This window comes from Cetorhinus maximus, chromosome 19, assembly GCF_964194155.1.
Source record: "Cetorhinus maximus chromosome 19, sCetMax3.hap1.1, whole genome shotgun sequence".
In the NCBI taxonomy this organism is placed as follows: Eukaryota; Metazoa; Chordata; class Chondrichthyes; order Lamniformes; family Cetorhinidae; genus Cetorhinus; species Cetorhinus maximus.
The window spans coordinates 77,522,664-77,539,023 of record NC_135897.1 but is presented as its reverse complement, the minus strand read 5'-3'; the positions used below and the strand labels follow the sequence as shown (position 1 = coordinate 77,539,023).

General features: G+C 42.0%; 1 protein-coding gene across 1 annotated transcript in view; it reads left to right on the top strand.

The window, feature by feature from the left end:
- Positions 1–6,275: 6,275 nt before the first annotated feature.
- pcolce2b (procollagen C-endopeptidase enhancer 2b) overlaps positions 6,276–16,360 on the top strand; it is a 40,360-nt gene continuing 30,275 nt past the window's right edge. Inside the window, exons 1-2 of the mRNA XM_078564216.1 lie at positions 6,276–6,509; positions 7,768–7,873. Of these exons, the coding sequence (XP_078420342.1) occupies positions 6,433–6,509; positions 7,768–7,873 (183 nt within the window). The 5' untranslated portion in view covers positions 6,276–6,432. The remainder of the gene's footprint in view (positions 6,510–7,767; positions 7,874–16,360) is intronic.

The window sequence follows — 16,360 nt, the reverse complement described above, 5'->3', positions numbered from 1 at the left end:
AATATAGTACTAATTATTTTTAGTGTCTAGGGCTCTGCTACTCCAGACCATTAGCAGAATTGTTTTGGGTCACTGTTACTGATCTGGGGTAGCAGGCATTGAGGAAGTAAAATAAGAAATGGGCAATAGCCAAAGCAATTAATGAGAGGACCAACAACGAAATAGCTAAACATTTTAATTTCTAGCCTGAAATCTGATGTTAAAGGAAAATGTAAGAAAGCAACAATGAGATAAGGTCACACAGATAATCCTGTTCATTCTATTGTCCAGATCCTCTTTTAGGAACTAATCTGATCATTAGTCATCAATTTTCTAACTAAAACCGTGTTCCTCTGCTTCATGCTTAACATTTATGTCTTCCAACTCTTCCTAGTTTTGCACAAAATACCTTTAATTTCTTTTTTACTGACTCAATACTTTAAAAAAATTCTTGCTCTAATTAATGCTTCTTGAAAGAAGATAGAAGTTTCCTTCATCACTCATGAGATTACGGTTATAATTTCAAAGCATAAAATTCAACAACTGGAGGTAAAAGAAATACTCACAAGTACTTAGTCCTTCTCATTGTCACATTTAGGACTATGTAACATTTCTGTACCCTTTCAGAATTTTGCTAAAGCTGACATTTTTATGCACTACTTTCTTTGGCCTATATCTATATAAAATATCTCTTTTTGTGTGAAACAGATTTTGTTTTCTTAGAGTATTTGCTGATTACAATAAAAACATCCTAAACACGGAGGAACTGTTAGCAGAAAGATGTACAATGGAGGACTCTGAATGCATTTTGTGGAGCTGTGGTTATTGTGTGAGTGATGCACAGTATGTCAAAGTGGGTCACATATTTTAAAACCAAAATAAGGAATTAGGATTGATAAGTATAAGCAATAATTTGGCCAACTACATTGATTCGGGGACATTCACTAGCTACAAATGCAACTTAACACAAGTCCAGATCAGTACCTGAACTGATCTCCTGTCCAGCATGGCCCTCTCCAGACTGGGCTGCCATTGATATTATCTAGCACCAGCCACCCTGGTTTGTGAATAGATTTAAAATCATTTGGTTCATTCTGCTTGTGCTGTGGGTGTCAGTTTGCAACCCCAGATCTCACTTACCCCTCGATATTTCCTGCTTGCTGTGATCTTGTGTCAGGGAATAAACTTGTATGACAATCGGATCAAAAGGTTTTCCTTCAATCTTAATCGTGATCACTCTTTCTGAGATTGGCCAGTGACCTTGAACTGATCGCTTCTGTCTTATGTTTACTATGATTCCTACTCCATTCCTATGTTTCTCACCTCCTGAGAAGTAAAGCAGATGATTTTCTTTCCCATCTGACCAGATTCTAACCATCTTACTTCCACAAGTATTTGTAAGCCAACATAGTATCTATTCATTACCTGTATGCAGCTATCAAGCTTCCCTGCCTGATATAAAGTCATTATATTCCATGTTCCTATTCTCAAGAAGCTACCTCTTCTACTGAGTGTAACACACTCAGAAGCTGACCTCTCTTGTGAGTTTAGGTCAACTTCGTCATAAATTTGTTGGTTACTTTGTTGGGCAAGGGTTTCTTTTTTCCAGTCACTATCTCAAACATAATTGGCTGCAGGGGCCCAATCTCTTCTGTATCTCCTATTCTTCGACTATGACTTTCGATGACTATGGGACTTATACTGTGTGAGGCCCCAGACTCTTCATAATTGTCTTACTAAGCATCATGACTGTGCCCTTGGATGTGTCACACACCTTGCTGGTCTCTGCTTCTGAGCCATTGTCTTGCTCACTTGTTAGGATCATCTGCCTTTTCCACCATTCCCAAACTTCATTTAAAGGCGTGATGTCCCCACACCACAGCAGCCAAAGCTGATGGGCCCCTCACTTAGTTTTGCACGACTGCTGAGTCGAGATCCTGGAGTATGACCGCTGGTGTGCACAACCAGCTACTTGGAGTCATTAAGTGAGAATTGGAGAGTTGTGGGACAGCAGTCTCCCCTACCTGCACCCCTTTGACATGGGTGAGTGGCTTGGCAGGTGATCAAGGGTACTAGCCCTCACAAAATCCCCAAATTTATGGAAACATCCCAAACGGTCATGATCAAGTTAAATCAATTGATGTAGTAATGGATGACTTAAACGTTAAATTCGGTGAAGGAATATCAGGAATACGTCAGTCAATATGACCTCAGATCGAGAAATGATCTGATAGTGGTAAACACCTCCTTTAAGCAACCAAAAAGACTGTGCCCTTGGAAGAGACCAAGCAATGTATGTGGAAATCAAATAAGTTATGTGATTGTGAAATAGTGACCTGAATTTTACCTCAGTGTGCAGGTGCGTGCTCGACACGCCAGAACGTAATATGATGCTCGATGATGTCAGGCATGTGTCCCGACGTCATCGTGCACTCGCATGATATTTCTTTCGGCAGGCGCGCACCGGAGTCGGCTGCGCGCCTGTCGATAATTGAATGGCCTATTAAGGCCATTAATAACCTAATTAACTTGAAATTTATGCTGCCCGTCCAACCTAACGGTCCAAGCAACCTTTACATTTTTTAGGAAACCTCATCCACGAGCAGGATGAGGTTTCCTAAAGCTAATACTAATTAAATAAGACCTTTATTTTGAAAATAAAAACATGTCTCATCTCATGTGATACAGTCACATGAGGGGACATGTTTTATTACATTTTTAATGTCTTTTTTTAAAAGCGTTTCAATCTCCCTGAGCTAGCTCCAGGCCTCAAGGAGATTGAAGGGCTCTTTCGCGCACGTTTGTGAACTGCGCACTAGACCCGACTCTCCCTCCTCCCCCCCACCCCGCACATGTAGTGCTGCTACCGCTCGCGATCCACGCAGGGCGGGCCTTAATTGGTCCATCCACGTGAAATCGCGGTGCGGAGCCAATCGAGAGCTCCCCGACTGCCCGCGCCCACTCCCGCCAAGCCCACCCGATATGGGAAAAATTCAGGCCAGTGCTTCAGGAACAGTATAAAGAACAGTTAAAGATATCACAGTGCGGATATAAATTCAGATCATTGTCTCCTTACAGCAAAAATTAAATTGAAACTGAAAAAGAAAAAGATGTGTGAGCATTTAGACCTTGACATGTTGAAGGATGAGAACATCAGCGAGGCATTCATTCTTCAAGTGAAAAACAAATATGAATGCCTCAGGATTGAGGAATCAGAACAAATAGAGGTCTCTGAACAAACAGAAAGCAAATAGAAAAACATGAAAGGGACGTATATGACACGCTGTAAAAGAAAATTCTCAAAATGAACAAGGTAAAAAAGACAAGGAGTTGATGACAGTTGAGATACCAGCAAATGCCGATAGGAAGAGGAAAGAAAGGAAACATACCTCAGTACGATGAAATTGAAAAGAAAATAAATAATGCATGCAGGGAGGAATTGTAAAGAGGAATTGTATAATGAGACGTGTTATGAAGTAATTATTGGAGCTGGAAAGAAATCACAAAATGAGAGTTATGCATCAGGAGGTGAAATCTTTGACAGGTAGAAAGAAAGGGATAACAACAAATAGTGCATGCATAAAAAACAATGATGGCAAAATATTGTTTGAAAGGGATGCAGTAGCAAAGGGATGAACAAAATATGTAAGTGAATTGTACAATGATCCAAATTATGGGAGCCCTCAAGGTACGGAGGGAAATGAAGAAGCAAATATTATGATGACAGAGACAAAGAATGCTTTGAAATTGATGAGTACAGGAAAAGATGGAGGCATAGATGGAGTAATAACAGGACATCCAAAAGCTCTTGGAGAAACAGAATTAAAAGTGATAACAGAAATTTGTGATCAAATATATACCAAAGGATGCATTCTAAGAGACTTGAGACATTCATTATTCGTTAATTTACCTAAGAAACCTAAAGCAATGGAGTGCAATCAGTTTAGAACTATAAGCTTAATGAGTCATCTCATTAAAATGATCTTGAAAATTGTAATAGAAAGAAATAATAAGACATTTGAAGCAGAAATTGGTGAAATGCAGACTGAATTTAGACTTTGAACATGAGGGGGAACACTTAACCTAAGAACAATCTTCTATAAATATCTAGAAGTAAACAAGAGCATTTACATATGCTTCATAGACTGGGAAAAGGTGTTCCATCATGTACATCACCAAAACCTAATAGACATGTTGCGGAAAGGTGACATTGACAGTTAAGATGTGAGATTTATCCAGAGCCTATATTGGGACCAAATATCGAGCATCAGGTTAGAAGATGGACAATCAGATATGTTTCAAGTGAAGAGAGGAGTACAACAAGGCTCTGCACGGTCGGAAAAATGATTCAATCTGTACACAGATCAAATTTTCAGAGAACTAGATGCACCTCCAAGAACATAACAAACTTGCAGCACGCTGATGACACACTGCAAATTGTAGTAGAGACTCTGCAAAATATCGTCGATCAAGTAAAATCTAGAAGTTTGGGATATGAATTGAGTATGAACACCAAAAAGACAAAAACAATGGTAGGTAGAAGGAATACATTAGAAGAAGCTAGAGTGAGGAGTGAAGTGGATGGTGTCACACTGTTTACCTGTTTAGTTTACCTATTCAGGACAAATTATAACAGAAGATGCCAGATGGGATGCTGAAGTCAGAGGAAGGATAGAGATAACCAGAAACAATTTTGTGACGATGAAGGATGCGTTAACAAGAAGAAAACTCAAACTTGCAACAAGGAAAAAACCCACAAGATGCTACATTCGATCCACTTTCCCGTCTGCCTCAGAAACCTGGACAATGAGTAAAGATTCGTGAAGAAAGTAGAGGCCTTCGAAATGCGGATGCTAATACAAAATTCCAAATAGAGATCATAAGATCAATGAAGGGGGTGCTTGAAATACCAATAGTGAAAAGAACTCTCAAAAGTGACATCCAGAAAAGCAAATGTCAGTATTTCAGCTCTTTGTTCAGAGCTGAAAAGCTGCAGAGACCTCTTCTCGAGGGCAAAGCGGAGGGCAGCAGAAAGAGGGGTCGAGCTGGGCTTGGTTGGATGACGGACACCACAGAGCGATTGCAGACGAGCTACGGTGGAGGTGTGAGATAGCGTAAGACAAATGAGCATGATGTACTATGACAGCAGATCTGCTGGTACAAGCAACAACAGCAGAAACGTATTTTTCATGTCCACACACATGCACTCAAAATAAAACATGGACACATTCGATTTTGAAAAATAGAACTTTATATCTTGAGCCTTATGATTTGGAAACACTAACTGTATTATTTTCTAAAATAACCCATAAGGAGACAGTGGGTTGCCTCAGCACCACCTACCAAACATACCTACATACATACGAACATACATATGAACATACACACAATTGAACGTATGGATTAAGGGCAGGAGTAGGCCACTGGGCCCCTTGAGCCCACTCTCCGATACAATAAGATCATTGCTGACCTGAATTCTCCACATTCCCGCCTGCCCCTTATACCTTTTCACTCCCTTACTGATCAGGACTCTACCTCTGCCCTAAGAATATTCAAAGACTCTGCTTCCACCACCTTTTGAGAAAGTTCCAAAGACTCACGACCCTCCTGTGAGGAAAAAATTCCTCCTAATTTCTGTCTTAAATGGGAGACCCCTTATTTTTAAAACAGTGGCCCCTGGTTCTAGAATCTCCTTTATAAAAGCAAAGGAAACTTAAACATTAGTAGTATTTTTATTACTATCCACTTCAGTCCCTGCAGCACCCAGCGGTGCCGTTAATAGTTACTGAGATTCTCAATGAATCTTTTTGCCAGCTCTGATCAAAACCCCCGTCGGAATTTAAGCCCTGGCCCCTCCCCGTGTGCCGCCCCTCTTCAGTCTGGGTTTTGGCCAAAACAACCGTAAGTCTGCAGACGAATGTCTCCAAAGACTAGTGGAAAAACACAGCACATGGCGATTTGGTATAAAAGTCACTGATTTGGTCATTTCCTCCCCCCCCCTCAACATTTAATGAACACTCTCCCCATTTCCATTGTGAATCAGAACAGAGGGGTACCTTTTACTCTCTCTCGAAAACAAATTTCAATTTGGAGCTCCACATTTTTTTTAAATCAAGTGTTTTCCAATGGCTTAAGGCCATTATACTTGTTTTTTGTTAAAAAAAAAATATTTTTTTTTTTATTTGGACGATAAAGGTATTTTCAGAGCAAGAGGGCAAAGGCAAAGGCAGCTGTCCCGGGGAAGCTGGTCTGTTTCCTCTCCCCCCCACCCCACCCACCTCCCACTCCTCCCCTGAGAAGAACAAACGCGATATTCATGTCCAGGCAGGCAGCTTTCTTCAGGGAGCCACAGAGGAGGCTGCGGGCACCATCCACATCTTGAGCAACCAGCCCAGACCCTGCCTCGGCTCCAGACCCTTCATCGCTAATCTACCTGACCCACAGCGAGTCACCATGAAATCCATCGCTTACCCTTACCTCGGGCTTCTATGCGCGACTCTGATCACATGCCAGCTACCTCCAGGAAAAAGGTAAAAGAAACAAAGAGCTGACAAAAAAGTTTTTAAACTCTCACCACCCCCCCCCCCCCCCCCCCCAACTAAAGTTAAGCAACTTGGTTGGGACGCCTGTCTCTGTCTGTGCTGGAGGCTCCGCGCACTGGGGAGACGCGCCAGTATAGGTTTTATACCAGACCAAAAGTTCGATTTTGCCGATAAGAATGACTAAATGCTTCACATGGGTCGATATCTGTCTGTCATCCTGGCTTTCGGGGGCCGTTGCAGGGTTGCGGTCGTCTTGAAACAGTGGATGATCCCAGGACTGCAGGATTGAGTGAAGTCTATAGCTGCTGTTTAAAATTCTTAAAGGCTGTTTAAAGAAGCGATTTACTTGCAGTGGCACCGGGTCAGCGCATGCCCCACAGTCAACTCTCAATACCTCGACTTTAATGTCCTCCTGGGACTTTGACAAGGCTGGCATCATAGCCTGTTGTTGGGCAGAGGCAGGCGAGCACAAGAAAACAAAATATTAGAAATCCCACATGAGAAGTCAAGAAAGTTGAGAGAAAGTAATTAATTGCGAGAGCCTAAAGAGTTGAGTACTGGAGGGAGGGTTTAAAGCTGAAAAATGTTTAATTTAGTGACATTCTAAACGCTGCATAAAATGATCATCCATATTCAAACAGGTATCCTGTATGTGCTGTATTATTAACATGCTAGAAAAAGATTCCCTGGTCATCAACTGCAAATTACTTTTAGATAAACCTGGTGTAACTAACTATGTCACAATCATGGACAACCCTCATTGTGTCTGAAGGGTGTGGAGCACACTGATAGCTAATATCCATGTTAGTGATATAGATACAGACCAAGGAAACAAATGAATATCTCATGCAAATTTGTATCATAATATCAATGTGCATTACAAAAAGTAGTAACAGATCATAGTTGGTTTTAAGACAAATCCTAAAGTTCAGATAATAGTTATTAAACAGGTCTAATGGATTATGACATTAGCAAAACTCCCACAATTAGATTACTAACTTGTAATATCAGCAAGGAAATTGAGCTGGAACGTGACACTGTCTCCTTGAACACATAACGATTTGTGTCAAATTCTTTTTAGGTGAGTTAGCACCTCTGTTAAAATAGCAAATAGAGGAATTTGATAGGATTGTGTGGGTATTAGGTGATATAACTATCTGGCTTATGTTCTGTGGAACACAGCATTGACAAAGCAGGAGATTCAATTGTTTATAAGTTTGATGTATTTTCTTGTCGCCATTTCCAGGAACTTTAAATGTGGAGGAATTCGAAGTGGAGAGTCAGGTTTTATTGGAAGTGAGGGATTCCCTAGACTCTACCCCCCCAACAGCAAGTGCACGTGGAAAATCACGGTATGAATTGCGAGATTGTTACAAATACAAGAATACATTTTAATTATAAAATATATTTTAAATTACTTAAAAAGGAATATATTTGACAGAACAGGGTAACAGAATGTGGCTAAACCAAAATTAATTAAGAAATCATTATAAAATTACAGCAAATAACACATATCTAATAATTCATTTAGCAATGGCTCCATCTGTTGACATGATTGAAGGAACTGTGTTATTTGGTTGAAGAGTTTTCCAGGTTCAATGTCTGGAATAAAGGCACCAACAATACAGAATCATAGGGAGTATAGAAAAGGACGAAGCCATTTGGCCTCATGCCTGTGCCAGCCTAGCTCTTCGACTGGAACTATTTACCATAATCCCAATGCCCTGCTCTTTCATGTACCTTTATAGATTTCCTATTCAAATGTCCTCCTTTTAAATAATGTTGTAGTCCGTGCCTCAATCACCACTTCTATGTGTGAAAAAAAATCTTCTTCCGGTCCTCCCTTTTGTTCTTCTAGTGATCATCTGGATTTTACATCCCTTGTTACTCATTCACCAACCAGGAGAAAACGTCTCCCTTCACTTATCCTCTCAAAATATTCCATGATTTTCAAAACCTTTTCAGACCCCCTTTTAAACTTCTCTGTTCCAATGAGAAAGATTACTCTAGGAATGAATTTGTATGGAACGTTTGCTACAGGTGTCATCTAATTTGATTAATTTTGCTCATATATGTAGTATTCTTAAACTGGAGTTTGCGACAATCCAATTCTTTTCCCACCATCTCCCATCCATGGGTAAGCTCACTTGCGTAGGCCAGATCTGGGTTCACCCAGTCCTTAACTGTAGGTAGGTGACAGTGAAACCTGGTTACCTACTCCTTTCTCTGTATGGACAGCAGCCCAGAAAGAAAGGAACTCCTGAAAATGTTTCAGCTAGAACAACTATTTTAAGCTGTTATAACAGGAAAAGTGCTGACTTGTCAGTAAAGGGACCCATGAGCCATCCCTCCCACACGCTGCTGACAGTAGCTGCACAGTGAGCCTCAAAATGCATGCATTGCATTTACTTTCTTTTATTTCTTTTCCCCTCCCCTCTACATTTTTAAACCATTTAATTTTCTCCCCTTCTATAGGTTCTTCCACATCATGTACCATTCCAAGCCAAAAGAGTGGGCAGGAGGCCTGTTTCCTCTTCTCTGCCAAAGCTGATTTTGATCAGCTAGGAGGTATGCAAAAGTGGCCTGGGGTGAATTTCCCACTAACTTTCTCTCCCTCAGTGAACAAGAATCAGGCATTGACTCAGCACCTCCCTGACTGCAGAATTGAAGCTGAAAATTCACCCACTCCCACTGTTGTAATCCTTAGTAGGCACTTTTACGTTGGGAGATTGTCGTTGACCGCAGGCCCATGTCCTCTCACGATCGACAGCACTGTCTAATATAAACAACCTGTCTTCCAGTCCCGAGGAAAGGTCTTAGACCTGAAAAATTAATGACCAGCTACTGTCACTCCACTGGTGCTGCCTAGCCTGCTGAGTATTTCCGGCCTTTTTTTTGTTTTTGTTGTTCTTTTCAGATTCCATGCCAACTTCTCACGAGTTCAAAGAGCAGAGGTCAGAGGCTCAGAAAACAAATATTTCTGTCTCTTATCGCCCTTTCAACCAGGACCTGTGGTACAAAAGACACAGGAAAAATGGAACAGTGCTCTGAAGTCATGCTTGAGTGACACTCTCCCAGAGCCTCAGTAGCATTGTAAAAGTGCTTAGATGTACATTTAATACCCTAATAGTGCTTTTTCACAACATAAAGATTGGGTGCACTTAATATTGAACATACTCTCTGCTACAGAGTGGTTCTGGCTCGTATTAAACTAGAAAATGCTGGAAAGATAGAGTGGAATGATAATCAGCTGAAAGCTAAGAGTTAAAGCTTTTAAGGGGCTGGGGGTGATATTTCACCAGGTGGATTAAAACAGGCTTGTCCAACCTTTTCGATTGAGGGGGGGGCCACGTTTCCATTTTTTTCTCACTCTTGGGGCCAATGAGTAAATTTTGGAAAGATAAGATTTGGCACAACATTAAACTTAATTTCATAAAAGTTTTGGTATTAAGAAAAGAAATAACTTGCTGAGCAAAAATAAAACAATGTCAAAGCAATAAATTGTTAGATTAAAAAAATAGTAATTAATACAAAATGACCAAAGCATGAGAAGGTCAGAGTGTGCGTGCTAGGCTCACTCCCAGTCTTGGGATGCTCACTCACTCACACTCACCCACTGCATGTGTGGGTGTGAGTATGTGTTGGGGTGTGGTGGTGAGAGTGAGTGAGAAACCTGAGACTCTCTCTCTCACTCCCACACACACTCTCTCTCTCACACACACACACATACACTGTCTCACTCCCACACACACTCACTTCTACAGCCACACACACATGCACGGGCACACACAATCTCTACCTCCTACACAGACACACAAAAGCGCTCACTCACTCTCTCATTCCCTCACTCCCACACATCCAAGCACTCAATCACTATCTCACACACACACACACTCACACGCACACATGCGCGCGCGCACACGCACAAATACACGTGTGCGCACGCTCACTCCCACACACAACACACACTGTCTCATTCCCACACACATAAGCACTCACTCACTCACTCTCTCACTCCCCCCACACACACACATACACACACCCTCTCACTCACACACACACACACACATACACTCTCTCTCATTCCCACACACACAAGCACTCACTCACTCTCTCACTCCCACACACATACACTCTCTCTCATTCCCACACACACAAGCACTCACTCACTCTCTCACTCCCCCCCACACACACACACATACACACACCCTCTCAGTCCCACACACACAAGCACCCTCTCACTCTCTCACTCACTCTCTTACTTCCAAACAAACACACACTCTCACACACATACAAACACACACGCACTCACTTTCTCACACACACACACACATACACACTTTCTCACACATGCACACACAAACTCTCTCTCCTACACACACACTCTCACTTCTACAGCCACACACACATACACGCACACACACAATCTCTCCCTCCTACGCACACTCACACACATACACAAACGTGCTCACTCACTCTCTCACTGCCACACATCCAAGCACTCAATCACTATCTGACTCTCTCTCACACACACACACAATCAATCTTTCACACACACACGCCGGGTTCTTCCCCACCTTCTGCCTCCACCTCCAACACCAGGCTCCACAGCATCTCACTCCCAGGTCTCGCAGCCAGCCTCTCCTTCCCGGAGCCCCGGCAGCCAGTCTCTCCTTTGGGGGCCCCGGCAGCCAGCCTCTCCTTCCCAGAGTGTTGGCAGCCAGCATCCCCTTACTGGGGCTTCAGCAGTCAGCCTCTCCAGCCTCTCCCTCCACCTATGGCTCTCCCTTTTTCTCTTCCCATCCCCGAACCCCCAACTGAAAGAAAACCTTTCTCCCCAGCAAACTGACCGCCGCTGGTGTTCCCTGCTCCTCCAATCACAGACTGTTTCTCTCTCGCATTTGCTGCTGATAGGCTCACTGTGATTGGAAGAGCAGCTCCTTGCCGAATCCTCTACTCCAACTTAACCTGTTTGACTGGCATTTTGAAAACTGGCTCTGCGGTCCGCATAGAGGGGCTTTGGGCACCGAATCAGGCCCGCGGGCCACGGGTTGGACAAACCTGGGTTAATATGTTAAGTTAATAATCTAGGATCACAACTAATGCGGTAACCCATCTTTCACCTTCTGGTGGTAACTGGTCTGCTGCGTATTTCCAGAGCTTTCCATGTTTAAGTTAGACTTTCACATTCACAGGCTTTCCTTTTTATTAGTATTTGGTGGGTACTACTTTTTGCAGCTTGGATAATTTTCAGACAGCATCCAAGACCAGCCTGCACACCAATGCACAGAATGTCGGCTGATAATGTGTCACTACAGCAAAGAGGCAAGATTTAAAATACCAGCGTGCCACGGGGGCAGGGAAACAAATTACAGCTATGGAGAACCGTTGGCTTAAACATACACCCTGGTACTTAGTGACAGAATGTTGATACTCCTGTGCAATTTTTCATTCCCTATTCATCATTACATGTTAAATGTGGTATTTTCTTTTCCATCAAGGAAGTCAGCAAACAGAAATGCGGCTCTCCAATTTATTTTTCTCTAACGATGACTCACGCTGAGGTCCAGTTCCAAGGACACCCACACTCCTCTGGTTCCCTGCCCAGGCAATATTTCTTCAATAACTCATTGATGATCTTTACAGAACTTCAATCATCTAAGCTTTAAAAAAAACTTTCCCAGAATCTTCTCCTCTCGTTCTGCGATTAGGTCATCGGCACTTGTTGTTTACAACAAAACGACAAAACAAAATAATGTCATAATTTAATATTTATTTATTTATCCTTAACCGATTGAGATGATTGGAGAAGCTGGGATAAGTTACAACAACAACTTATATTTACACAGCACTTTAACACAATGAAAGCTCCCATGATGCTTCATGGGAGCATTATAAAACAAAATATGACACCGGGGACACACAAGAAGATATTAGGTCAGATGCCCAAAAGCTTGGTCAAAGAGTTAGGTTTTAAGGAGTGACTTTAAGGGGGAGAGGTAGCGAGGCGGAGAGATGTAGGGAGGCAGTTCCAGAGCTTAGTGCATTGCCAACCGAAGACACAGCTACCAATGGTGGAACGATTAAAATCGGGGTTGCTTCAATATCTCAGAAGGTTGTGGGGCTGCAGGACATTACAGAGATAGGGAGGGGTGAGGCCACGAGGGCATTTAAAAATAAGGATGAGAATTTCGAAATCAAGGCGTTGCTTAAATGGGTAATTTTTGAATAGGCAATAGTCAGCTGGCTGCTTATGAGCACCATGCAAAGCAAAGTCAGCTTCATTTACTGAATGTGGGGGGTACTGATAATGGACCTGACATTTGGATCTTACTGGAGGAAAGCAATACCGCTGCTAACAAGAGGTAATAGGTAATTTAAAGTTATGGCCACGTAAAGTTAAGTGGTTGTATACGACAATAAAAATGTTACTAGCAGCTACAAAATCTGCTAATATTTATAATGTATATTTCAGCCTTTGGGGTGTGTCTGGTTAATAAAATAGCTGGAAGAACCTGGTGGTGATCAGAACAAATGAGGCAGGAAATTGAATCTACTGCCAAGTGATTCACATGGTGTATAACTTCACCCAATGTCAGATAGAAGTGGATGTGATACAAAATGGATATAAATCTGGTATAAACATACTCCTGCCTAACTTTCAGCCTAGTTATGTCCTGTTTATGCCTATTAACTGCATGTAACTGAGATAAATCAACCCTACTGGCTTGTGTGAGTTACTAAGCTCAGTAATGTGAGAGAGTTCAACTAATATACTGTACTTGGCTAAAAAGATTGCTGAATGCTACCATTGAATCTATTGAGCTTTATTCAGTTTATTCATAGTGTCAGACCCTATAATTCTTCCTCTGTCATCAATACTATCATTCTTTTACCCTCCATAAACATCCACTCTTTAATCAGAAATGAGAAACTCCTTACATGTTCCCCTGATGGTTCAGAAAGTTTATGCAATGAGTGATTCAGCTCTGCAGACTAAGAAAGTCTGAGGTTCAATCCATAGTCTGTGCTGAGGTGGTGAGGGTGAGAATGCTGTAATTAGAATTAGCTCCTTTATGTTAAAAAGGGGAAAATCAAATACTTTTTCCATTCTGGATCAAGAACTGTGCGTTCATTGACATTGGGAGAGGACAGGATTTGGCTTGGATGGGGTACCTCACATAGTAAAATAGCTTACAAACATTCATCCTGGAAGCTCACACATGGATGCTAAAGCTAAACAAAAAAAAGACCTGCATTTATAAAGCATCATTCATGACCTCAAGATGTCCTAAAGCACTTTACAGCCAATTAAAAGTGTAGTCGCTGTTATAATGTAGCTACCAAAAGGTACAGCAGAAGTACTATTTAGTAGAATGGTACTTCAGTCTTTACTATCGCTGAAAAAAGACATATGTCAAAGCTTTTCATCTTGCACTCATCAGGACATTTGCAAGAATACCAAATGTAAAGGGAACAACAAATTATACTTTATGAGAAGAGAGTGCTGATTGGTTGGCTAGTGCACTCTGATAGCCTATTCACCAATGTACCGCTGAAGGAAGAATAGACATTTGCACTGCAGCATTTTTATCATGGCAATCTAGACCCACCGCCATTGTGTGAGTCAGTATTCATTGAACTCATGAAGTCAGCAACTAGTGCAATTGAGTTCAGTGTTAATGACACCATCTGTGCCCAAATGGATGGTGTTGCCATGGGATCCTATCTAGGCCCAAATCTCACAAACATCTTTGTTGAGTTCCATGAGAAATACGTCTTCAATGGAATGACACCTAACCTCCTATCCCTTGCATATTTCTGATATGTAGATGATACATTTATGATATTTGAATCCACAGCTGCACGTAAGAATTTCCTTACACGCCCTAACGGACTCCATCCTGAGCTCAAAGTTACCTTTGAAATGGAGCAGTCAAATGAGCTTCCTTTCCTTGATGTACTAGTTGAGAAATCTGCCAATGGGTTCTCTATTACTGTCTACTGCAAGCTTACCTTCACTGGTCAATATACACACTAAGATTCCTACAGTTCTGCATGCCAAAAGATTTACCTTATTGGTAACCTCGTAAATAGAGCCCAAGCCATTTGCTCACCGTGCAAGTTTGATGCTGAAATAGGGCACATCAAAGGCATCCTGCAAGTTAATGGCTACCCTGATCAGATCATTGCTCGCTCTATATTGCGCAAACTCATGAACGGGCCTAAGGCCGCCACTTTCGGCCCTGAACAGTGTCTAGTCTACCTCGGATTACCCTGGTAGGGCAAGGTATCTCAAAAGGTTGAGCAACAGGTGAAGCTAGCTGTTTCATGCTGCTACTGTGCAGCAGCAACACGAGTGTTATTTGCCACTAACAGGATGCTGCCGTCAAGCTAAAAAGACGTCCTGCCTATCACGCAAATGAATAATATATATGAATTTCAATGCCAGTGTGATGCTCGGTATGTAAGCTGTACATCCCAAAGACTGGTAGATCATCTCAAACAGCATGTCCCAGCCGCTGTTTGCAACGGGCAAGGTACAGACCGTACACAATCAGCCCATGCTGGCAAAACTCAAAACACAGCATCCGACATTGGATGTGATTCTGCAATCGGACAACATTTGCTAAACAATCCTGATGTGCTGAGAATTATGCTGACAGCTAATTTAATATTATCAGTCGGGCTCCCAGTGTGGCTCACTTACGCATACTAGAAGCACATATATTAATACACAGGACCCTGTTCGTTGCAGACAGAAAGAACATGTACACACATTGTGCCTGTTTCAACTGAACAAAATAGGTGACAGCCATTCGCTGGCGCCATGCCTTGACCAGTCAGAGTCAACCTGCCAAGTTTGAATTTATACACGGCTTGACAGTTAACTGTCATTTAACAGTTAATTGATGTATTCTCCAAGGCAAGGCATCTATCAATCAGAGTCCGCTTGCCGACCAATCAGCACTCTCGCCTCATGAAATATAAATTGTTGTTCACATTACATTTGGTATTCTTGTGAATGGCCTGATGAATGCAAGACAAAAAGCTTTGATATATGTCTTTTTTCAGCGATACTCAAGTTCTGTACTACCAAATGACTTTTGTCTTTATTGCTTGAGGTACTCTTCTATATAGGTCAGATTAGGTCACTAGCTAACTGTAGAAATCGTTCTATTATTTTGCTAAGTACAGCTAGTTAGTCATATATTTCTGTATGGATGTTGGCCTTCATAAAGCTTCCCAATTATCATACAATACTAATTCCAACTTTACAACATAAACTTCTCTCTCTACTTTATTTTAGTTCATTAGTAGGATGAGTGTTGCTGGCAAATCCAGCATTTATTGCTCATATCTAATTGCCCTTGTGAAGGCTGTGGGGAGCCACTTTCTTGAACTACTGCAGTCCAATGGTGCAAATACACCCACAGTACTGTTAGGGAAGGATTTCCAGGATTTTGACCCAGTGACAGTCAAGGAGCGGCAAGATAGCTCTAATTCAGGGTGGTGTGTGACTTGGAGGGGAATTTGCAGGTGGTGGTATTCCTATGTGGCTGCTGCCTTTGTTCTTCAAAGTGGTAGAGATTGTGGATTTGGAAGTTGCTAATGGAGGAATCTTATCGAGTTGCTGCAGTGCAACCTGGCTCTGGTACACAGTGTTGCCACTGTGCGCGCTGGTAGAGGAATTGAATGTTTAAGGTGGTGGATGGAGTGCTGATCAAGCGGGCTGCTTTATCCTGGATGGTGTCAAGCTTCGATTGTTGCTGGAGCTGCACCCATCCAGGCAAGTGGAGAGTATTCCATCACACTCATGTCTTGTGAATGGAAAATGG